The sequence below is a fragment of the Dendrobium catenatum genome, unplaced genomic scaffold (assembly GCF_001605985.2).
Source record: "Dendrobium catenatum unplaced genomic scaffold, ASM160598v2 original_scaffold_247325, whole genome shotgun sequence".
Lineage (NCBI taxonomy): Eukaryota > Viridiplantae > Streptophyta > Magnoliopsida > Asparagales > Orchidaceae > Dendrobium > Dendrobium catenatum.
This window is the reverse complement of record NW_021565731.1, coordinates 39,403-65,387: the sequence shown is the minus strand read 5'-3', so window position 1 is coordinate 65,387 and position 25,985 is coordinate 39,403. Positions and strand designations below refer to the sequence as shown.

The 25,985-nt window shown below is 37.2% G+C and overlaps 1 protein-coding gene across 4 annotated transcripts in view; it reads left to right on the top strand.

Annotated features, from left to right (window-relative positions):
* The window catches only part of LOC110111868, a 47,518-nt gene that overhangs the window by 6,578 nt on the left and 14,955 nt on the right, over nt 1-25,985 (top strand). For 3 of the 4 annotated variants that reach the window (XR_003699886.1, XM_028692644.1, XM_028692643.1), the window contains 5 exons: nt 4,039-4,179; nt 23,809-23,919; nt 24,066-24,116; nt 24,208-24,308; nt 24,414-24,504. Coding sequence is in view for 3 of the 4 variants with exons in the window: in XM_028692644.1 (XP_028548477.1) it covers nt 4,039-4,179; nt 23,809-23,919; nt 24,066-24,116; nt 24,208-24,308; nt 24,414-24,504 (495 nt within the window). In the remaining variant the exon portion in view is untranslated. The remainder of the gene's footprint in view (nt 1-4,038; nt 4,180-23,808; nt 23,920-24,065; nt 24,117-24,207; nt 24,309-24,413; nt 24,505-25,985) is intronic. The other variant, XM_028692645.1, reaches the window with a different exon arrangement.

Genomic DNA, 25,985 nt, shown 5'->3' with positions numbered 1-25,985 from the left:
AGTCTCTGATAAATATAAGCGACCCACAGCACAGTGCTACGCCGCATCTACAAGCAGTTGCAGGAAAGCTGTAATGAAAAGTGTGGATCATTGGAAAGCAAAGTCGAGAAAACTTATGGTGCCAAGTTATCATGCCAGATATATCAGCTTAGTTGCAAACGATTGGTGGAAGGCCCCTAATGTGTCATACAACATATTTGTAGGAAGAAGTACATCCCTACTTGCTGAATACTGGAGAAAATAATAGATCGTAGAAGATGAAATGAGCTAAACAACACCACCGGATTAGCAACACTCATACAAGTGGGCATAAGATGTTTATAGGCTATTAAATGAAAATTTGTGCATTTTTTAAATGACCATCACATGCATGATCAACCGTATTTGAATGTCTCAAATACGACCCCCATGCATCCTACAGTTACTTCGAAAGACATGCAAATCCTTCACATATTTTATAAAAACATTGAATTGCCATGCGAATGTATTATGCATGCAAACAAGCAATACATATATATATATATTTTTCTTTTTTTCAAAACAAGCAATACATATATATATTTTTTTCTTTTTTTCAAAACAAGCAATACATAGATGCATTGTACATACATATCACACAAATACATAATACTTCATGTTAATGCAGTAGGCTACCACACTGTATATCAACGCATCATGCAAGCACAATTGAGTACTACGCAAATGCATATGCCAACATACATGTATACATATAATTAAATACTCGCATGAACTCCGACGAGCATGATGTATTCACACACGTAACGTTTGAGGATGTTGCGCGGGTTAAGAAATAAACCTAAGTTCAAGTCCGATCCTTGTATGCAAATTGATAGGAGTCGACACTGCTCGAACCATCAAAACAAAAATACGGATGTAGCGCTGACCGGGATATTTGTTTTATGCGTTCATATTAGGCCTTCAAGTCTCAAAATCCTACATCCATTGATAAAATTAATATTTAAAATCTGATTTCAATCTTCTAAATAACTTAAAACAAAATTCATCCGTCATCCATAATAGTTTGCTAAGATGGACAAATCTGAAAATTACTTTAGCTCATAAAGAGAAAATGTCTAATCAAGAATAAAACTAGGATTTTTTTTCAAATTGTCTCTTGCTAGTAAGAACATGGCACACATCCTCTAATCGGTGGTTTTGCCGCCAAAAACTGTTATGACCGGGACCCTCTGATTGGATGGGTTTTAACGCTAAATGACACCATTAAATTACGGTTATAATTAGAGGCCATTTGTTTATTAACGACACTAAATCTTTGAGTAATGAATCAATATAATATGATCGATAGGGCACAAATCTCTTTGTTAGCTAAGGTGGATTCAATATGTCTCCTTAGGCAACCATTCACTTCAGGTCTATAAGGTACCCTTGGATGACATAACCCAAGACTGCCGACAAGGATCCTCATGTCAGGTTGGGTCGACTATCTCCTCTAACTAAGTAGACTAGGGACCGTGATGACCTAGACCGACGAAACCATGAGATTTTGATCTGGTTCATCATCATACCCCCACCATTCACTTTAAGTGCACGATGATATAAATTTTAGTTTTCAAATTTCCAGTTCTACTGCTACTATACGCTGGATACTATGTATCTATATGACAACTAGTCTTAATAAAAAATTCTCTCGTTATCGGGAGGGGTAATTAACTATAAGGGCTTGTTCCTATAAGAAACATGAACTCATATCATGAAGTCCTCGCTAAATGAGGGCGAAATCTCTGGGTAGTGTCTTATTTAAAACCCAATCTGCCTTCAAAAAATTTGCCTAAGAACTTAAACGTTAAAACTTTCATGGATGACCCGAAAAAGAAAGGGGTCGTGGAGAGGCCAGGATGTGAATTTTCGGATCCCACAATAGCATTTCTAGGACCACAAGAGACAAGGATAAATCAAGAAGTTATGTTTGTAGGCTAATTTTCAATAGAGCACTGCGTGACCCTTCAATCACACACGAGGTCGGGCACACGAAGCACATGCCCTTTCGGGTATAGCTAGAATGTTGGCCATGAGGAGAGAATATTTTTTTTTTTTTTGTATTTTTTATTATGTTGTATGACCCCTATATGAAGTCGCCAAGTATAGTCTACTGCATAGGGCGGTGGTAGGGCATGTCATTTCCCTTGGTTTGTTAAATAATGGGTGGTAAAATAGCCTTCTTATAGTAAATAATTTTCTTTTTAATGAATTAGATTGAGACTTTTATTCACTTAGGTGGACTGGAGCTTGGCCTAGATCCAAAAGAGCAGGGTTGGAACCTTGATGTGGATGTTTAAGTTTGGTTGGGTCGAATGAGGTGGCTTAGGGGGGTCTAAATGGGTTTTTGGGTCCAACCTGAAATTGACCTTCCTTGAAACCCCCCTAACCTAAACCCGATCTGATTTGTAAAACAAGTTAGATTCCCATATAGAACCCGACCCGGCATGTCGACCCGTAAAGCAGCGTGGTACGCATGGGCGCAGGCATGAGCGCGTGCAAGCAAAGGGGGAGAGAGTGCATGGTAGCACAGGCATGTGTACGTGTGGGCAAGTTTGGGGGCAGGCGTGATCGCCAGGGCGCGGGCGGGGGAGTCCAGGACCATTACGGCCAAGGGGGTGACCCAGGTTAGGTTTGGGTTGATTTCGGGTTTTGAGGTTTACTTGAATATGATCTGAAATTGGAAACATGTCAGAAAAAAGGAACCTGAATCTGTCTTATTTGCAAAACAGGTTAACCCAAACCCGGAATTTTTCGGGTCGGGTCTGGGTCAGGTGAAATGTTGACACCCCTAGTTAGGCTTAATCAGACTGGACTAATTTCCGAATGGTCATGCTGGATATTTTGTGAGATTGAAGTCACACTTAATAATAAATTTACCTAATGCCCATGCAAATACGTAAGTCAGAATGTGTTAATCATTTGAATGTATTGGTTTTGAGTATGAGCAAATATATTGAACTCAAATGGAGTTGTGCTTAGTTGAGATGAATGAGCATGAACTTGAAGGAGTTCAGCCAATCTTCAATAAATTGATGCAAATCCAAGTGGAACTGGTATTCAAGTCCCAGAGATCTCATTGTGAACTTGTGTGGGTTTGATGGGAATTCGAGTAGATGGGGACCATGGGGTTGAAGCTCCTTCGAAATTCAAGTCCCAGAGGTCTCATTGTGAACTTGTGTGGGTTTGACGGGAATTCGAGTAGATGGGGTTGAAGCTCCTTCGAAGGTTAACACTATTGATGGAAGAATGAAATCTTCTCAAGTAATGAAGTGTAATAATTTGGGAAGTTGATAAAATGCCCTAGATCCCAAAAATGGTGAAACAGGAAGAGTAGGATCCATTAACTGCTATTTTAGGAGTACAGCAAACGTAGTGAATTATGAGGTTCAAAACATAAGTCTTGATGGTATCAGGTTGATGAAGATATCTACCTGATTGGATTGGTTGGTTTCACCTGCAGCTATATGATTTGTAGATTGGGATGCATATTGGGACTTCATTTTCTAGCACATGGCTTTGACATCGATTTCACTGTTTGAAAATTTGAACGAAGAGAACTAGTCGAGTCTTCAAAATTGCTATGTTATGTTCTGCTCAAAGATTTCGCTGGTTGATAGCTAGAAGTGCTTTTCCTTTTATTTTGATTCTTGATTTCTGTAGGGCAATTTTTCTGGTAGTGGCAAAATTGCTAAGGCATAGTAGTAGCATGTATGTGCTGTTCTGTAAAAAAAAAAAAAAAAAAATTGTATGTGCTGTTCTGTGTGGATGCACTGATTTGTAGTGTTGGATTACTTTAACAGCAGCTGTGGCAGCATTTCAGAAAACAGAACTTTACTGGCCCTTGGTGCTAGCGATTTTTTCCCTCTATTTTCTTCAAACTTTTTTTTTGAAATATTATTAATTTCATCGCATCTTATAATTATTTGTTTCCATCAAACATTTAATGTATTTCTGATAGATTGCTCTTATTTATTATTTCGTTTTTATAAGCAAGTGTGATACGAGTTTTCTCTTCAGCAGCCTGAAGCTTTTGTGAAGGTTCGCCCACGGTGTGAAGCTCCCAAACGTGATATGAGTTATCCTACAAACTACACACCATGCCGTTACGTCCGTTTATCTTGTTTGCGTGGGAACCCTATAGCAGTATTTTTTATCCAGGTAATTTTCGAGTTTGCTTTTTCATATGCCCTATTGCAACAGTTATTGCAGAGCAACGATCACTCTTACTATATTTCATATTTTCTATTAATTTCCTATGCTCATGAATTATGCCAGAGTTTTAATATTTGAATCCGAGTTTTGTTTCGTTTCTCATTATAATATAATGAACTTGTTTACCATGTCACGGTTATTGAACTCTCAAAATCTGAATAACGATGGTTGTTTACTGTATATTGCTTGAATTCCTAATTGGTCTTCAATGAAACTGATATGTTGGGGGGCCCCAGCTAGGAAGAGAGCTGTTTAGGAAAGTTCTTAATCAAGAGGGAGTTGTTTATGAAAGTTCCTAATTAAGGAAAATTATTTAGGAAGGTTCCTAATCAAGGAGTTGCTTAGGAAAGTTTTCTAATTGTGTTTATGCTATTTAAGAAGTGTTTAATTGTTTATGAAGGTTCCTAAAATTTATTTAATTATTTAGGAAGGTTTCCTAAATCATGTTTAATTGTAGGAATATTTCATAAATTACATTTATGTTGATTAAGAAGGTTCTTTTTATTTAGAAATGTTTCATAAATTATGTTTGTGCTGATTAGGAAGGTTCTAATTGTGTTATTGTATTCTAGGGCTATTTAAGGGGAAGTTTGCTTATGATTTAGGGGATGATATTTGTTGAGTTTATTTTCTTAGTGTTTGTTGTGAGTTCTTAGCGGTGTCTAGGGTTTATTGGAGAGTTAATCTACCTTTCGAATAGTAAAACAATTGTATCTTGCTTTATTATTGAAGGAGAAATAAGAAAATATGCTTTATCTTTATGTTCCTACATTGTTCTTTTTTTTATTTGCTATTTTTAGTTCCAAGACTATCAAATTGGTATTGAAGCGAGGTTTTGGAGAGATGGTAGCAAAGAAGGTGGATATGTTGGAAGGAATAATAAAGCAATTCAAATCCTGCATGAAGGTAAAGTTTTTAACCATGGAAGGAAGGTTTTCATCTATAGAAAGAAGGGTTTCATCCATGGAAGGAAGGTTTTCATCCATGGAGAACTGATTGGGAGGGATGGGGGAGATGACGAGGAAACTCTTGGAGATGCAATAAAAAATTTCACTGTTGTTTCTGATAGCTAACTCTAACTAAGATTTTAATGGGATTCCCTTAACGAATTGAAGGGAAAAGAGATCGGATGTGAGGAGTTGAATGAGGAGAGTTTCTTCCATCAAGAGCCACCTCTTGGGGCTCCGATAATGGACGGATCAGGGTTTTTGGATGAGGGGAAAACAAGGACGGAATTTTTCGATGGAGTTGGTAAGGTGGCTGACCAATATAGGAGGTATTTCGGGTAAGGGGAGTGGGCTATCAGAGAAGGAGGGGGTCAAGAGCCACCTTCTAGGGCTTTAATAAGGGACGAAGTAGAGTTTTCGGAATGAGGATAGTAGGAAAGGAGTTTCGTGGAGAAGGTGGTTGGGTGGCCGACCACTATGTGAGGTTTTTTGGGCAAGAGAAGTGGACGATCGGAGAAGGACGAGGACGGGGACGGGCCGAACCATGGGGATGAGGTCATGTGAGGCAGAGGTAAGAAATGTGGGATTTCCACCTTCGATATACGGGTGAAACATGGAGGGATGATGAAAACTGTTACACTGGAGGAGAAAGATGTTATTAGGGCGGTGGCAATCCTTTGGTGAATCCTAAGTTTACCGCATCCTAGTCTTAATGTGAAAGAAGCAGAATATCTTGTAGCAAGAGCTGCACTTATTCATGTCGGTTCTCAAGAATTTAGTTCGTATGGTGGAAGAATGGATGCAGATCCACATGTTTTACCCATTCCTGGATAGTTCATGACTATTTTATGCAATCCAGAAAAGAGAGCTCTCTTATAGCTTACATTGAGATGATGTCCCAATTGAGTTTGTTATGCATAAGTGCGTCATACATTTTGTTCCCTTTAACAAAAAGCTGTCAATTTGTTCTCAGCATTATGGGTTTATTGTTTAGAATTTACTTATCAAGTGTAAAGATTTGTCAGAACATGAAACCACATGGGAACCTTATGAGCTGATTAGGTGACTGCACTCTTCCTTCCTCCATGAGGACAATATGCATATTTTGGGGAGGGGGTATTGACACGCTTGGGGAATAGGGGATTGAGGGGTGGGGGTCTTGTTCGTTCATATTTTTGCAACTTGTATGTTTTTAATGATTTCAAATATTATTGCTTTGATTATTATTTTTTCTAACATATTTTTGTAGAATTGTTTTGCTCTTGTGTGTACTAACATTTCAGTGAAATCATACTTTGGATTGTTGAAGATTTCAAATCAAGATCAGTTTAGAGTTTATTGTAATTAAATTTTGTATTTTTCATTTTCTTGAGTCTGAGAGTGTGATGTAATTGAGTAATTGAGCGCACACACACCGTGGGAGAATTTAAAATTCACAATTTTTAAACTAATCGTGCTGTACAAATGAACTTCGTGTGGGACGATTTGTTCAGTTATTTTTCTCGACGAGCAGTCAAACGAACAGAAATGAAAATTTTTCTAAGTATGGATCGTACAGTTTGAACCCAGTTCGTATATGCCTTCCAGAGTACGAAATTGACGGGTCCCCTTTTGCTCAAAAATATTTTTCCTAAGTATAGATCATACTGTTTGAATACTTGTGAGGTCCCTTTTCGTCTCGATGTTTCGTCCTGACGAATGTGAAAATTTTCTAATTGTTCGTATCAGACGAATTAGTTTCGTACCGGACGATGATCGTGTATGAATTGATTCGTATCGATTTTCAACAGGTTCGTATGCAATAGTTTTTGAACTATTCGTACGTACGAACTCCGATCGTACTGTACGATTATGTAAGTTCAAAATTAAAAATTTCAATTTTCTGGACAGTTTTTCGTGTCTTTAGTATAAAAGGTCCACTAAAACTTACGTGAAAAGGTATTGTCTTCGTGTTTTTTCAAGGGCATTTGAAAGAGATAGTGTGAGAGAGTATTTGAGAGAGATTTCTTGCAATTAGAGTGTGAATGATTCATAAGGTTACTCAAAGATAAGGTTCTTTTTGTAATTTTGGTTATCACTCTTCCTCTTTTCTTTCTAGATTGCTCGTGAGAAGATTTTTGGAGAAGATCCGGTTCTCTGCTGACACTTGGAGAGTGTGAACAGACGATGGTTCTCTGCTGACACCTGGAGAGTGTGAAAGGACGACGGTTCTCTGCCGACGCTTGGAGAGTGTAAAAAGACCACGGTTCTCTGCCGACGCTTGAATAGACGACGGTTCTCTGCCGACGCTTGAAGAGTGTAAAAAGACCACGATTCTCTGCCGTTGCTTTAAGAGTGTGAAAAGATGATAGTTCTCTGCCGACACTTGGAGAGTGTGAAAGGACGACGATTCTCTGCTACACCGGGGATTGGTGGAAGAGAGGTTTTGTAATTGCTTCACCGCCTTATTGTGGAGGCAAAATGAGAGATACTTTGGTAATAGTGTAATACCTAAAGAGGGAGACTTCAGAGAGTGGATGTAGGTCGTGTTTGACCGAACCACTATAAATCTATATCTTTTAAATTTTTGCATTTATTTACTATAAGTTATTTTTATGTGGTTGAAAAGTTATTTTGAAACTTTAATTAACTTGCTTTGAGAATCAACGACTTTCAAATTTTAAATATAAGAGAAATTTTTTAAATTACCAATTCACCCCCTCTTGGTTAGCATTGGAACATTAGTTTAGGTTTAACAACATAATCAAGATTCAATAAGTGATATCAGAGTTTTGTTTTAAAATCATAAGTTTAGATTACTTTTTAAAAAACGAGAATGACTACTTTTGAAAACCGAAACAAACCACAAGGTTACTCGATCACTAGATCTCCTTTATTTGACAATATCCCTTTTGATTTTTGGAAAACACATATTTCTACATTTTTGCAGTCACTTAATTATCGCATGTGGATCCTAGTTTAAAAAGGGTATACTAGGCGAACTAGATTAGTTGATGGTATTAGAGTTGAAACACCATTTGCTGACTGAATTATAGAAGAACATGACTTAGCACAACTAAATGCAAAATGTTTAAACAGTTTCTTTTGTGCAGTTAAGTCAGAAGATTATATGCGGGTTTTTTCTTATAAAAGTGAAAATGACATATGAGATGGACTTTACATTACTTACGAAGGGACTAAGGAAGTAAATCAATCTAGATTAAACATCTTGTTACATGACTATGATTTTTTTTGCATAAAATCCAATGAATTCTGTACGCCGGCCTAGGAGGGGCCGCTGGACCGGTCCAGCCCGGACCGGTCAACTGTTACTCCAGGCGAAAAAACAGAGGGGGAGCGCGGGTCTGAGCGGAAAGCAGAGGAGAGACACGTGGTTTTGGGTGCGCTTTGGAGGGAAATTTTGAATGTTGGGGGCTGTTTTAGGAAGTTTGTAATTGTCCTTTGTCTTTAATTCCATCAGGCGGGAAGAATATGACAGAAGGAGAGACTTCAGGGAAGGAAGAGAAGATAATTGGCGACGTCAGAGGCCCGACCCATTGGCCCGACCATGGGGGATCTATAACCATCATGGCGGGGCACGAGGGGAAGATGGCTACCGGCGGCCAAGGAGGGAGGATGAGCCCTGATATGGAGAGAGAGGAACTTGGGAAGACCCCATAGCTTGAGACAGAGGAGGCCATGGAGGGAATAGGGCATACGGGGTGGACACGAGGGCCAGAAAGTTGAAAATGCCAGTATTCGACGAGGGAAATGTGGATGAGTGGATCCACAAGGTGGAGAGATATTTTGCAGTGAATGGCTTGATGAAGGAGGAGAGATTGATGGTTGCTAGTATGTGCTTGGAAGGGGCGGCATTTGCCTGGTTCAAGTACATGGATAAGTGGGAACCGGTAAGGACCTGGAGGGAATTCAAGGAGGCTATCAGGGAGAGATTCAAGGGGGGCAGCCCATGGGAGATATCAGAACAGTTCTATGCCCTCACTCAAGAGGGAACAGTGGAGGAATACAGGAAGAAGTTTGAGAGTTTGGTGGGAGACATGGAGGGCTTATCAAACAGTACTTTGGGGGGGAACTTTATGAAGGGCCTCAAGCCGGAAATTAGGGATGCTGTGAAGGTCATGAGACCAAGAGACCTGAGGGAGGCGATGGAGTTGGCTCAGTTGGTGGAGAACCAGAAGACCAACGCCCGAAATTGGAGGAACAACCACTCAGGAGGTCCCACCAGTATAACTACCACTTGGCTCCAAAAGGGCCAAGCCCTAGTGTCCCTAGAGAGAGTGGAAAGGAGAAGAGTGGGGTGACCAGATCTGCTGGAAGCTTCAAGAAATTGACTGAGGAGGAGATGTAGGAGAAGAGGGCCAAGGGCCTTTGTTTCAGATGTGAGGAGAAGTTTGTTCCAGGGCATAGGTGTAAGGATCGCGCCCTTCGGGCTCTCACCGTCTATATAGACGAGGCGCCTGAAGAGGGTGATGATTCTGATGAAGAGCAGATTGATCCCCAGTTGGAGGTAGCCGAGGTCTCCCTCAATTATGTGATGGGATTTACTCCTAGCCATACGATGAAGGTGAAGGGGAAGATCCTGGGGAGGGAGGTAGTGGTTCTGATTGACAGTGGGGCAACCCACAATTTCATATTCACCCAGGTGGCGGAGGAGCTTGGGATGGAGCCTACTGAGACAGGCAGTTATGGGGTGATGATGGGGACAGGAAAGATTGAATCTAGTACCGGGATCTGCAAAGGGGTGGAGATGAGGCTACAGGAGATCAAGGTGGTAGAGGACTTCCTACCCCTGAAGTTGGGTAGCGCAGATGTCATTTTGGGCATGAAGTTGCTACAGACCTTGGGTGAAACCAAGGTGAACTGGGGGACCATGGTGATGGAGCTGATTGTAGAAGGGAAGAGGGTGAAGCTAAATGGGGAACCAGGATTGTCCAGAACTGGAGTGTCACTCCGATCAATGGTGAAAATCTTCCATGAGGAAGGAGGATTCCTTGTGTAGTTGCAGAGCCTGGAGGAGCAGGAGGAAGGGGAGAAAAAGCCCATTCCCGCGTTGGTTCACCCTCTTCTACAGGAATTTGAGGATGTGTTCCAACCTCCGGTGGGACTACCACCTGACAGAGATCAGGAGCACCAGATTATCCTGAAAGAGGGAGTATCCCCTATCAGTGTGAGGCCTTACAGATACCCTCAGGTGCATAAAGATGAGATTGAGAAGTTGGTGGGAGAAATGCTAAGAGATCATTCAGCCCAGTTTGAGTCCCTTTTCTAGTCCAGTTCTGCTTGTGAAGAAGAAGAATGGGAGTTGGAGATTCTGTTTTGATTATAGAGCTCTCAACAAGGAGACTGTGCCTGATAAGTTTCCTATCCCTGTGATTGACGAGTTGATGGATGAGCTACATGGAGCAGCCTTGTTCACCAAGATCGATATGAAGTCAGGCTACCACCAGATCAGGATGAGGAAGGAAGATGTGCAGAAGACGGCCTTTAGGACTCATGAGGGCTACTACGAGTTTCTGGTGATGCCTTTTGGCCTCACTAACGCACCTGCCACATTCCAGGCCTTGATGAACTGGATCTTCAAGCCATACCTCCGCAGGTTTGTGTTGGTATTTTTTGATGACATTCTAATCTATAGCAGGACTAAGGAGGAACACCTAGAGCACCTGAGAGTGGTGTTGGGTGTGCTGAGGGAGCATCAGCTGAAGGCCAACTTCAAGAAGTGTGACTTCGCTCAGGCAAGGGTGGAGTACCTAGGGCACGTGATATCCCAGGAGGGAGTTGCTGCAGATAAGTCCAAGATAGAGGCAATGCTGGCATGGCCTCAACCCAAGACCTTGAAGGGGCTTAGAGGATTCTTGGGACTGACAGGATACTACAGGAGGTTCGTGAGGGGATACAGCACCATAGCGTGGCCACTGACAGAGCAGTTGAAGAAGGACAACTTCTTATTGGGGGAAACAGCTTCAGAGGCTTTTTAGAAGCTGAAGAAGGCCATGGCGACGGTGCTAGTGCTTGCTCTGCCAGACTTCAATCAGGTGTTTGTGGTGGAGACAGATGCTTCAGGCTATGGATTGGGAGCAGTGTTGATGCAGAACCACAGGCCCATAGTTTACTTCAGTCAGGTACTGTCATCCCGGGCTAGGCTGAAGTTTGTCTACGAGAGAGAGCTGATGGCTGTTGTACTGGCATCCAGAAGTGGAGACCTTATTTATTGGGCAGACACTTTATTATCAGGACTGATCAGAGGAGCCTGAAGTACTTGTTAGAGCAGAGGATGATCACAGAGGAGCATCAGAGGTGGTTGTCCAAGCTGCTGGGATATGATTTTGAGATCCACTATCGGCCGGGACTAGAGAATAAGGCAGCGGATGCCTTATCACGCTGTATGGGGGAGCTCCAGGGGATGGTTATATCAGTACCTGTTCTGATAGATTGGGGAGCCATCAAAGAGGAGAGCATCCAGAATGAGGAGCTAAGGAGAATCAAAGAAGAAATGTCGTTATCAAGATGGGAACAACCACCCAGGCTATCAGTTGTGGAGAAAGACTGTACTATCAGGAAGGAAGGATGTTATTCCAAGGTCTTCCATCCACATTCTCCAGCTGCTACACAGGAGTTCATGGGAGTGCCATAGGAGGGCCATTCAGGAGTGCAAAAACTTATAGACCGGTTAGCTGCTGAATTGTACTGGAAGGTGGATGAGGAAAGATGTAGAGGAGATGGTGGCGAAGTGTGATATCTGCCAGCGGAACAAGTACCTGACGATGGCACCGAGGGGGATTATTACAGCCTTTGGCCCTACCAGAGAGAGGTTTGGGAGGAGATTACTATGAATTCATTGACGGGGATCCCAAAATCAGAAGGCTACACAGTTATACTTGTAGTGGTCGACAGGCTGAGCAAAATAGCTCATCTATTCCCTTGAGACACCCGTACACAGCGGTGTTTTAGCAGCAGCATTTGTGTGAGGGAGATAATCCGCCCTGCATGGAGTACCAGAGTCCATGTATTTCTGATAGGGACAAGGTGTTCCTGAGCCAATTTTGGAGGGAGCTATTTGGATGCAGGGAACAGTATTGAGAGAGAGAGCACAGCCTAACCTCACAGATTGATGGCAGACGGAGGTGGTGAATAGGAGTTGGAGAACATACTTGAGGGTGTTATGTCTGAAAACACCAAAAGCAGTGGCCAAAAGGCTAGCTTGGGCAGAATAAACTGCGTATACAGTTCCCATCTGTTCCTTTCACTCGGCTAAATAGGATGGACACCTTTTACAGGTGTTATAAGGTAATCTGCTGGAGGACCCCCTACATTTTAGGCACAGCTCACAGCTCATAGTAGTACTCCAGTATCTGCATGGATCAGCATTTGAAGGGAAAAGAGATAGGTGTTTTGGAGAGCTCCAGAAGTGCATTTACTAGAGCTCGCACACTTTATGAAGAAGCAGAGGGTGACTGACAAATAGGAGTATAGTCACACAGTTTTGCAGTGGCCTTGTGCCAGGGGATTTTTAGACAAGGTCTACTTGAAAGCTCCGACCATACCGGCAGAGGACTATGGCCCAAAGGAGAAATGAGAAGCTTGCAGCAAGGTATTTTGGCCCTTTTGAAGTGGAGGAGAGAATTGGAGAGGCCTATAGATTGAGGCTTCCTCCAACAGCCAGAATACACCCCGTTTTTCATGTCTCACAGTTGAGGAGAGTGGTGGGGGAGCATGCAGTGAGCCCAGAGCTTCCCAGCACATTGAGGGAGGACATGGAAGTGACATTGGAGCCTCTAGCGATAGAAGGAGTGTGAATCAATGGGAAGGGGGAAAGGGAGGTGAAGATTAGGTGGAGCGGCCTCCCAGACTATGAGGCCACCTGGGTGCCACAGGAGAGGATTGCAGAGCAGTTTCCTGATTTTCACCTTGAGGACAAGGTGATTCTTTGGGAGGGCGGTAATGTTACGCCGACCCAGGAGGGGCCGGCTGGACCGGTCCAGCCCGGACTGGTCCACTGTTACTCCAGGCGGAAAAACAGAGGGGGAGCGCGGGTCTGAGCGGAAACCAGAGGAGAGCCACGTGGTTTTGGGTGCGTTTTGGAGGGAAATTTTGAATGTTAGGGGCTGTTTTAGGAAGTTTGTAATTGTCCTTTGTCTTTAATTAGGAGTTTTGGTGAGAATTAGGGCTCATCTTGAATTTGAATATCTTGGGAGATCTAGGGTTTGTGTTATTGGGCTCTAGGCTACGGCTAGAGATTTGGAGAGTCATTCCTTCCTCTCGGATTGAAGGAAATTGTATCTTTATTTGCGTTCTTGAATCTACTAGTGAAATACATTGTTCTTCTCTATTTTCCTTGAGTTTTCTCCAGTAAAACTGTTGCGATTTGCTATTTTCCTGCTGAAAACAACAGTTTTCTCTTGTTTTTGTACTGATTTTGGTTAGGTTTACTTGCGAACCCAAGTATTTCCTATCAAATTCATCTCTGACATTACACAAGATTCACTCAAATAGTCACTTCTTTATATGCATTAGGTAGGGAACTAACGAATGCTTAAATGGTTAATAAAATTTTTCATTGTTTGCCTATTGCTTATGATGCTAAAATAACTGCAATTACAGAGTCTAAAACTTTAAATGTTTACTTAATTGATAATCTTCTTGGATCACTAATTGCTTACAATGAGTGAGTCAAAGGAAGATTGATATAGATGAACAGTGAAAGGAGAAAAACTTTACACTGAAAGTGGAGGAGTTGGAGAGTGATTTGTCATAACCTGAGGATGAGGATGACATTGCCTTAATGACTAGGCAATTTAGAAGATTTTTAGAAAGGAATTAGAAGAGATGCTAACAGTGGAACAGAGGTAAGTTTAATAAAAATGTTAAGGTTTATATTGATGAAATTTGCTATGAATGCAAGAAACTTGGATATATAAAATCGGATTGCCCCAATCTCAAAGCCACTCCTAGCAAAGAGAAGGTAGATAAAAAAGCAAATGTGAAGAAGGGCAAGAAGAGATTTCAGAAAACTTTTTGAGTGGACTCAGCTTCAGATTCTTCATAATTAGAAAAAGAGTAGGAAGTCACCAACCTATGTTTAATGGTTGATAATTTTGATAAGTCAGATTAAGAAGAGGTATGTGACTTGATTTATGTTGAATTGTTAGAAATTTCTTAAAGAATTCATGATGCATATAGAAAACTTAAGAAAATGCTTGCTAGTATGAACCTAGAAATGTAAGAATTGCAGAAAGAATATGAAATCTTTAGGAAAGATCATACGCTGATAGTTAACAACCACATGAGCTTAATGAATTTGATGACTTGAATAAAAATAATGATCTTTTAAAATCATTCTATGCTCAATTGGAAAAAGAATTTAAGGATTTTAATGATGAATCAGAGAGTAAAGAGCATTATTTGAATTTTGATAAGAATGTGTTAGAAGATTTAGACACATTTCTTAAATTAAAATTAAAGCTCTTGAAGAAAATAGTAGACCCTCAACACTTGAAGATTTTATGAATCCTATTTTGAGATTCAAAATTTTAGAACCTAGGAAGAGACAGAGTAATTATAGAATATTGAGAAATCCATTTCCTGGTGTTAACTATTTTTCTTGTGGGATGATTGAACATATTGCACACACTTGTAATTTATATAGAAAAACACATTTTGTGTGAAGACCTAAGATGCATAAACCTAGTCATATCATACATACATCTAATTTTATTTTGCCAAAAGGAAAACCCAAACTTGTTTGGGTTCCCAAGTTTAATATTTGATTGTTTTGCAGGAACGCTCTCATACAAGGCCTCGTGAGAGCATTTGGTACCTGGACAGCAGTTGCTCGAAGCATATGACTAAAGACACTAAATAATTTATATCGTTGGAAGCCAGAAGTGGAGGCAAGGTTACACTTGGAGTTAACATCACTATGAAAGTGGTTGGAATTGTTATAATCGAAAACTTGCAAAATTTTTTTCATAGAAAATGTACTGCTTGTAGAATGTTTAAAGCATAATTTGTTAAGTATAAGTCAGCTATGTGATAAATGATATTGTGTAAAAATTTTTCCCACTAGCTGCATATTAAGCCTAAATGGTAATGATGTTTTGCATGTAATTAGGGTAAACAACGTTTATATGCTAGATTTGAAATGTATTAAAACTCCTAATATTTTTTGTTTGAAAAATTATTTTTGATGATTCATGGTTATGGCATAGAAGACTGTCACACTAGCATGAAAAACTATAGGAAAATTACTCAAAAGGATTTGGTTAGAGGTATACTAAAACTATACTTTATTAAGGATCACCTTTACGATGCATGCCAATTAGAAAAACATGTGAAGTCTTATTTTCAGTCCAATAAAGATCTTATAACTAGTAAACCTTTGAAGATTATTTATATGAATTTTTTTGATCGGTTAGCACTATTAGTCTAGGAGGGAAGGTATACAGATTTGTGATTGTAGATAATTTCTCAAGATTCACGTGGATTAATTTTTTATTTCGTAAAAGTGAATTTAGAGATTTTTCGACTTGGATTCAGAAGAAATTAGTGTGTGAGATTTTAACTATTCAAAGTGATCATAACGGTGAATTTGAAAATGAAAAATTTTAGGATTTTTATAAAGAAAAAGGGATTGATCACAATTTTTCTGCGCCTAGAATCTCTCAGCAGAATGAGGTAGTCGAAAGAAAGAAAAGAACTTTAATTGAAGCCGCTAGAGCCATGTTGGCTGAATATTCACTTCTTAAATATTTTTGTGCTGAAACGGTTAGCACTGTATGTTATGTTCTGAATAAGGTGAACATTAGGTCGAAATTGAACAAAACACCTTATGAGCTTCTTAAGGGGCATTTGCATATTTTTGGATGTAAGATGTTCATAAATTATAAAGAAAAATCTAATTTAAAAAAATTTGATCCAAAATCAGATAAAGAATTTTTCTTGGATACTCTAGTGTTGGAAAATCATATAGAGTATTTAATTAAAGAACTTTGGTAGTTGAGGATATCACACATGTTGTATTTGATGAATCTGGAAGTTTGGAAGAGCCAAATTTGAAAGAGGATGAAATAGAAAATAACTCCCAAAAGATTGAGAAGATTGATTTGGAAGAAAAATTTTAGATAGAAACCTGTTGCCTAAAGATTTTAAATTTTCTAAAAATCACCCTAAGGATTGATTTTAGGTGAACCTAGTGATGGTGCTAGGATTAGATGTGGACTTAGCAAAGAAGTCAATCATTCTATTTTTATTTCAAACAAAACCCACAAATATAAATCAAGTACTTTCAGATGAATTTTGAATTTTAATAATGCAAGAATAATTAAATCAATTTGTAAGGAATGATGTTTGAGAATTAATTGTAAAACCAAATGATCAAAGTGTAGTTGGAACTAAATGTGTATTTAAAAATAAGATGAATAACTCAGGAATTGTTGTTAGAAATAAGGCTAGATTGGTGGCTAAGGGAAATAATCAAATTGAAAGAATTAATTTTGAGGAGATTTTTACCTCTATAGCAAGACTTAAAGTAATTAGGATTTTGTTAACCTTTATCTGTTTTGAAATTTTAAATTGTATTAAATAGATGTGAAAAATGTTTTTTTGAATAGGGTGATAAAAGTGGATGCTTATGTTGAACAACCTCCAGGTTTTGAAAATTCAAAATAACCAAATTATATTTTTAAATTAAAAAAGACATTATATGGATTGAAAAAGACATCTAGAGCTTGGTATGAGAGGTTGAGCACTTTCCTATATTAGAGATCTTTTGAAAAAAGAAGTGTGGAAATCTCTCTTTTTGAAGAAATTGGGAGACGATATACTCATTATACAAATTTATATTGATGATAACATTTTTGGTTCTACAAATAAAAATCTTTGTGATGATTTTTTTAAAATAATGAGTAGTGAATTTGAGATGAGCATAATGGAAGATCTTAGTTACTTTTTAAGTTTTAACATTAAGCAAATTGAGGAAGAAATATTTTTTAGTCAGTCGAAGTATGTTAAGGACATCCTCAAAAAGTATGAAATGGATAATGCTAAACTTATTAGTACACCTATGAGTTCCTTAGTTCAGTTGGACAAGGACCCTAAGGGAAAATCTTTTGATCAAAAGAACTTTAGAGGAATTATTAGATCTTTGCTTTACTTGACTGCTAGTAGACCTGATGTTATGTTTAGTGTTTATTTGTTTGCAGGATTTCAATCAGATCCAAAAAATCACATTTGAAAGCAGTAAAAAGGATTTTGAGATATCTCTTGGGAACTCAGAACTTAGGGATTTGGTATCCTAAGTTTAGCTCTTCATTTGAAATAATTGGATATTTAGATTCGAACTTTGTAGTAGGGTTGATCGAAATAGTACATCTGGAACTTGTCAATTTATAGGAAATTTTTTAGTTTCTTGGTCTAGTAGAAAATAGAATTCCGTAGCCCTATCTATTGCTAAAGCTGAATACATTGCTTTAGGAAGTTGTGTGGCACAAGTTCTTTGGTTGAAACAACAGTTGATTGATTTATGATTTTTAGTAGGCACAATTCTAATTTATTGTGATAACACTAGTTTCATTTGCATTTCAAAAAGTCCTATTCGATATTCTAGAACCAAACATATAAATATAAGACATTATTTCATAAGGGATCATGTATTCAAAGGAGAAATTGAATTAAACCATGTTTCTACTAAAAATCAACTTGCATATATTTTTACAAAATCACAAGTCTTTGATACTTTTAGCACATTAAGAACAAGGTTTGGTGTGATCGATCTTAATGCTTAATTAAAATTTTCTGCAAACTTGATGTGTCTGTGTGTTTTCTGTTTTGTTTTCAATGTGCTTATTTAAGTATTTTTTTCTTTTTCTATTTTTGGTATATGTTTTGTGTGTCTTTGACATGTTTTCAAATGTCGAAATTTCTGTTTCTGATTGTTTGTGCTGAATTTTCTAAGTGTTATATTCGTACTGTACAAAATTATTTTTTTCCCGTACGAATTTTGTAAGATGTCGATCGTTGTTACGGACTGAACGCGCAAAGTTTTTGATTTTCCAGTACATATCATACGGTATGATATTTATATCGTCCCGGACGATCTGTATTAATTCGTTTGTACGCACATAGACGGATATATGGGCAGAATGAGTTATTATAACTGATTGTATATTTGTTTGTACGAAATTGTATTTCGTACGTACGAACCACATGTCATTCGATGTGGGGGATGAACCTAACCATCTTTAAAATGATCTTAAATAACCGTTCGTCCCGGATGAACACCTGCTCGTCTTTACAATCGTCTTGTCAAAATGCTTGTACAAAAGGACGCTTCGTAACTTGCATGATTACGAAAAGTCATTTCATTTTGAATGTATTCGATCGTACATACGAAATTATTTTCATAATGTACGAATCATCTATCGTACTGTACGCAACTTTTTTCATACGTACAAATGATCATTTTTCTTTAGATAGGAGAGCTTTAGAATTCATTTTCGTTCACTTCAATAGCCTCTTTCAATCCTTTTCATCTTAAGAACTGGCTAGTTCTAGCAAGCGTGGTAGAGTCACCAAGGGATCGTCTTTCAGGAGTGGAGACCAAAACTTTCTATCTAGAGCAAATGAGGATTATTTCCTTAGGTTTGTCTCTGCTAAAATTATTCCTTCTAGACTCTTACTTCAAGAAGATATCCACTTTCAAGTAATGCATCTTTTTGTCTCAACCTAATTTGCTTTCATTCTGACTTTAATCCATGCCTATAATAAAGAAACCATTCACTACTTGACAAACATGACTTTTAGTGAGGATGAGAGTAGGATAAGATCATATGTTCTAAAGAAACGGGTAGAAATCATGAAGGAAGATCTAGGAATCTTTCTGCAATTAAGAACTCAAGGAATTAGAGCACACACATTGACCTCTAAATTTGATTTTGACTGGTCTGAAATAACAAGTTCTTAGAGGGATTGCTCAAGTATAGGTCATTTGCCTAGGATCACAAGGATCATTCAGCATGTCCTTAGAATTTCAATAATTACCTTAGGCTAGTGATCGCATTAACATTACTCTTCTGTCTGCTGTTACCTATCTTATCATGATTGGACAATCAATAGATGAAGCCCAACTTATTCTTGATTATATTCACGGCCTTTCTGAAATTGGGCATGCATCTTATAAGAGGAAGAATAATATTGCTTTAGGACATCTAGTGACCTATATCTTAGAGAAGTATAATCTTGTTCATCTTGAGCCTCTATTTGAAATGTCAATCTACTTCACTGATGCTTCGTTTCGAGCATTTTTTGGGAAAGATGACAATACAAGTGAAGATATCGAGGGAGAGAGGGGAGCACCAGCACCTGCGCTTGCACCTGCTCAGGGATCTAACTTTCAGGAGATGATTCAGCGCTTTGACCGATTAGAGAGTCATTTTGATCAAATTCAGACTCACCTTAACCAGCTGGATGCCCAACACCAGCACCACATGGGTTGGATTCGAGGACATTTCGAATCTATGAACACTAACATAGCTATGATGAATAGCTATTTTTCTGTCTTCAATCAGCATCCTCCAGATCAGGACACTTCAGATTTCTAGATGTACTTCTTGTGTGTTGTCTTTGCCAGTCTTTTGAGATATATTGATGTTAGTGATGTTTTCGATGCTTTGTGTACTTATCTTTATTTATCTTTTATGTTGATGTTTTGTTGTCCTTGTTATGATTCGATATCAATTGTACTTTAATGTATTTCATCTTTAAATTGGTATCAATAAAATATCTTATTTTCGTTAGTTGCTTTTATTCGTTGTATGAAATATTAGTTTGCCTATATGTTAATCATGTCTCAATTGATCTAAAAAGTGTTATAAATTAAAACTGCAATATAAAAATTAATTTTATTATGAAATCTAATTTTTCAAAAATTTAAGTTAATTTATAACTCGATCAAGTTAAGACTATCAATCTCAAGTTCTTTTTAGGCATACATAATTTAATTATTATTATTATTATTATTTTGATGCCTTATTATTATTTATCTCTTTTCAATATATTTATTTTTGTAATTAGAAAAATTTAAGTTAATAGATTATTGATTTTGGAAAGATTATTTAAAAAAATGGTTTCAAAAGGAAATGTATAATGTAAAAGGGTTTCAAAAAGAAATGTACATTGTGTACAAAAAATCAAAAGAATGCGCAATGATTCACAAATTAAAAAGAAGCACAAAATTAAAGATGCATAAAGTGTGACAAAAATATTTGAAAAGATGCGCAATGTTGCCAATTGAAGATGTTCTTTCCTCTATCTTTTAATCTTCAAATTTAAATCAATCTAATTTTCAATTATGTTTTATATTAAAAATTGAAATTATCTAATTTTCATTTCATTTTTTTTTTGTAATAATTCTCTTTATCTTATTGTCTAGAATGCTTCATGACCTTGATCTATTTTTATTGTCTATGTTATATTTTAATTTAAATGTTTTGAATCTTTATTGTTATCTAATAGACATTAATCTTGTTATTACAATTATAGTTCAATATCTTTCAAGATCAATTATTAAAGGTTTATTGTATGACTTATTTTATTTCAACTTTTCATTGTTCCTTCTTTTTATTATTGTCAAAAGGGGGAGAAATAAAATATTGTTTGTGTTTGATTGTTTTTTGGCTGTTTATTCTTTTGTGTTTTGTCATTTATGAAAAATTTTAAAAAAAATTGATTTGTTTTTAAAGAAATTCCCTTATATTTACTGTTTATTCATTTAGGAGGAGTTAAGGAGAAATTTATGATATTCAATTTTATTCAAATAATAATTGTTTTGCCATCATCTAAAATGAGGAGATTTTTGATATAGTTGCTATTTAATTCTTGTTTTTTCATATTCTTATAACTTGTATGTTTTTAATGATTTCAAATATTATTTCTTCTAATATATTTTGTTAGAATTATTTTGCTATTATGTGTACTAACATTTCAGAGAAATCATACTCTGGATTGTTGAAGACTTCAAATTAAGATCAGTTTAGAGTTTATTGTAATTAAATTTTGTATTTTTTATTTTCTTGTATCTGAGAGAGTGATTGTAATTGAGTAACTAAACACACAAACGGGGGAGAGTTTAAAATTCACAATATTTAAACTAATTGTACTGTACGAATGAACTTCGTTCGGAACAATTTGTTCAGTTATTTTTCCGACGTACAGTCAAACGAACATAAATGAAAATTTTTCTAAGTATGGATCGTATTGTACGAACCCAGTTCGTATATGCATTCCAGAGTACGAAATGGACGGGTTCTCTTTCGCTCAAAAATATTTTTTCAAAGTATGGATCGTACTGTACGAACCCAGTTCGTACATGCCTTCCAGAGTATGAAATGGACGGGTCCCCTTTCGCTCAAAAAATATTTTTTCTAAGTATGGATCGTACTGTTCGATCACCATTCGTACATGCCTTTCAGAGTACAAAATTCTGAGGTCCCTTTTCGTCCTGACATTTTGTCCCGACGAATGTGAAAATTTTCTAACTGTTTGTATCGGACGAACTGGTTTTGTACCGGACGATGATCATGTACGAACTAATTCGTACCGATTCACAGCAGGTTCGTACGCAACAATTTTTGAACTATTCGTACGTACGAACTCTGATAGTACTGTATGTTTGTGTATGTTCAAAATTGAAAATTTCAATTTTCTGAACGATTTTTTGTATCTTTTATATAAAAGGTCCACTAAAATTGACCATAAAAGGTCTTGTCTTCATGTTTTTTAAAGGGCATTTTAAAGAGAGAGTGTGAGAGAGTGTTTGAGAGAGATTTCTTGCAAGTGGAATGTGAAGGGTTCACAAGGTTACTTAAAGGTAAGGATCTCTTTGTAATTTTGGTTATCACTCTTCCTCTTTTCTTTCTAGATTGTTCGTGAGAAGATTTTTGAAGAAGATCCAGTTCTTTGCAGACACTTGGAGAGTGTGAACAGACGACGGTTCTCTGCCGACATCTGGAGAGTGTGAAAGGATGACGGTTCTCTGCCGACACTTGGAGAGTGTAAAATGACGACGGTTCTCTGCCTACACTTGGAGAGTGTGAAAGGACGATGGTTCTCTGCCACACCGGGGATTGGTGGAATAGAGGTTTTGTAAAGGCTTCTCCGCCTTACTGTGGGGGAAAAATGAGAGACACTTTGGTAATAGTGCAATAACTGAAGAGGGAGTCTTTAGGGAGTGGATGTAGGCCGTTTTTGACCAAACCACTATAAATATTTGTCTTTTAAATTTCCGCATTTATTTACTGCAAGTTAATTTTCTGTGGTTGAAAAGTTAGTTTGAAATTTTAATTAACTTGCTTCGAGAATCAACGACTTTCAAATTTTAAATCCAAGAGAAATTTTTTAAATTACCAATTCCCTCCCCTCTTGGTTAGCCTTGGGACATTAGTTTAGTTTTAACAACCAAATCAAGATTCAATACGGGGCACATACAAGAAGTGGGGAGCTATCGAGGAAGGTTCCTAATTAAGAGGGATTTATTTAGGAAAGTTTCCTAAGTAAGAAAAATTGTTTTGGAATGTTCCTAATCAAGGGGGAGTTGTTTAAAAAATTTTTCTAATTGTATTTATGCTTTTTAGGAATTGTTTAATTGTTTAGGAATGTTTTCTAAAATATATTTAATTGTTTAGGAAAGTTTCCTAAATCATGTTTAATTGTTTAGGAAGAATTTCTAAATTATGTTTATGTGTATTAGAAATGTTCTATTTATTTAGAAAGGTTTTTTAAATTATGTTTATGCTGATTATGAAGATTCTAATTGTGCTATTGTGTAATAGAGCTATTTAAGGGGAAGTTTGTATTTGGTTTAGGGTATGATATTTGCTGAGTTAATTTTCCTAGGATTTGTTGTGAGTTCATAGCGGCTTCTAGGGTTTGTTGGAGAGCTGATCTAACTCTCGAATAGTAATCAATTATATCTTACTTTATTATTGAAGGAGAAATAAGAAAATTAGCCCTATATTTGTGTTCCTACGCTGTTCTTCTTTTTAATTTTTTGTCGTATCTGAAACATTTTCATGATTTCGTGTAACCTTGAGCATCCTTGATTTTGTTTAGAGTAAAACAGGGTTTTTAATTTTGTGACGATACTGAGCCCTAACACTTTTTTTCTTTTTAATTGATGCTCGATGTTTGATAAAACAACTTGATAAAATATTGGTTCTTAGAATTTTCCACTAGGGCAGATAATGATTGAAGGTCTCGATGTTCATTTTGTAGTTTTCACAGTGCACTATAGGAGTGAATATAGTTTTTCTCTGTATACTGGAGCTCATAGATACGTGAACCTAGTATTATTGAGATAGCTGTTATAAATCTCTTAGAATCCACTTCCAATGTTTTCCTAGCATAATTGTTCATTTTTCAAGTTACATCATTAAATGCTCTGACATGATGACCTCTGTTGATTAATTATCACATGAGTTCTTGGTGCTTATACTTCTCTGTTCCTTCTGCTATTAAACTAACGATAGATCTCAGCAGGTGGTTTTTATGGTGAATGTCTGCTTATAGTTCCTGTTGTTTTGTTTCAATGAACTTGCTGTTTAATCAATTTGGATTCTTGAATATCTTCTGCCAGCTTATTGGCGTATCCGTGAAAGGACTGGAACCAGAGCTCCAACCTGTTATTAATTATTTGCTACCACATATTTTATCACACAAACAGGATGCTCATGATATACATCTCCAGGTAATTATCATATGCATAATTTGACATACCCTGGCAACACCACTTCCCTTGGTACCTCTTCCACATCCTCTTGTGCTTTTGTGTTCTTATGCTCTGTTCATTTTGTTTGATATGCTGCTATTTCTAATATGCTGTGTATTTCATAGTTGCTTCAAGATATAGCTGTTCGGCTGCTCATTTTTCTTCCACATCTTGAGGTACACTCATGATCTTTCTTCTATAATTGTTGCACAATAGTTTTTAATTTTATGACTGATGGCCATGCATACATACTTCTTCTTAATGTAGACAGAGCTTAGTACTTTCACAGACGCTTCTGATTCTAACATTCGATTTTTGGCAATGCTTGCTGGCCCATTTTATCCTATCCTGCAAATTATGAATGAGAGGTATGTGGTTTCCTTGAGCTGTAGCATGGCAGTATCAGATGCATAATATTTTCAAGTTTTATCTTTTTTGCATCCTACTTATTAAGTCTTATCTTTTGTTTTCAGGGAAGCTGTGAAGGGATCTGTTATTTCTTCCGATCCTGAAATTTCTAGAAACAATCAACCATCTACTATCACTGTGTCCTCAAATTTTGAGGTGATTTCTTGTTCACTTAATCCTCTTCTGATTTACCTTAAACTAGTCATGCTAGAGAAAGCTATGTGATGCCAAATCAATTTTGATATTCATCATTGCTTTCAGAGAAATGTAATAGAACAAAATTCACTTCTAGGAACATCTCAACAAAATATAAAAAACTTTAAAAATATAAAGTATAAAAACGCATAAGTGATATTTACCTCCTAAAATTTAAAGCAAAATTCATCCACCCATCACAACTATCTGTTAATGATGATAGATTATAAAATAATTTTAATCAACAAAAAATCAAATTTTTGTCAAGCGCATCACTCTCTTTTGCTTGTAAATACCTAGCATGTGTCGTTTAATCAATGTATTTGTTGCTAAATGACATCATAGATAAACAGGCGTAACCGTAGCCTTTGAGTTGGTTCTTTCGCCGTAAAATAACACATTTTAATTACAGTCATGACTAGAGCTCATAATTCCTTTAGGTAATCATTCTCCCTATATTTAAAAGATTTCCTTGGACAAAGCATGCTATCGCTATCAACAAAGATCATTTGATCAAGTTGCGTCAATTATCACTGCTAATTAAGAAGATCTGAATCCTCGACAACCCGAGCTCAGATGATGGAATAATGAGACTTTTATCGGGTTCATCATCATTCCACCTACAATTCTCTTTAGGTTATGATAAAATTTTCAACCCTAACATAAATTTGTTGCTACTATGCACTATGCACTTAGCATCTAATGACTAGCTTTAATTGAATGTTTTCTCTTGTCACTGAAAGGGGTAATTAACTATAAAGACATACTTCTATGAGAAACTTGAAACCATATTATAAAGCCTTGGCAAAATGAGGGTGAAATATCTAGGAAGTGTCTTATATACAACTTAATTTATGTTTTGAAAAGTTCATTTGGAACAACCAGAACTCTCTCAATAGAGCTAGGGCATAAATCTTTAGAGCCCACATATCGAAACATATATAAAAATGAAAAGAAGTCATGTGTATCACCTCCTCCCTTTGAGGCGTCCATTTGTGCATTCAAAATTCTCTCTTTATCGTGCAATTGCTTGCTTGTCCATTTTGTGCCTACATGGTTCACCACTGTGCTTCTCCCTTCACCCAATGAACTTTCACACTCTTTTGCGTGTACATTATCTATTTCCTCTCTCATTAGTTACATGTTACATCCCTTGACTACCTCATCTTTCAAACTCTCACCTGGTTGCACTCACATCCACAGTCGATCTTCCACATCACCCTAATCTTTTTCTTCAATAATTGCTTGCACTTAAGAAATCCTTTCCATATTTGCCACATCTTGTTGCTAAAGATACATCACACTCATATAAGTTGCTAGTGATCCAAAACACCCAAAACAACTTGGTTGGGTTAAATCCAACCCAACCAATACATAGACCAAGATTTAAAAAAGAAAGACTCCAGTTTGTCAGATTTGAGTTAGTTTAGTTGTGTGCAAGA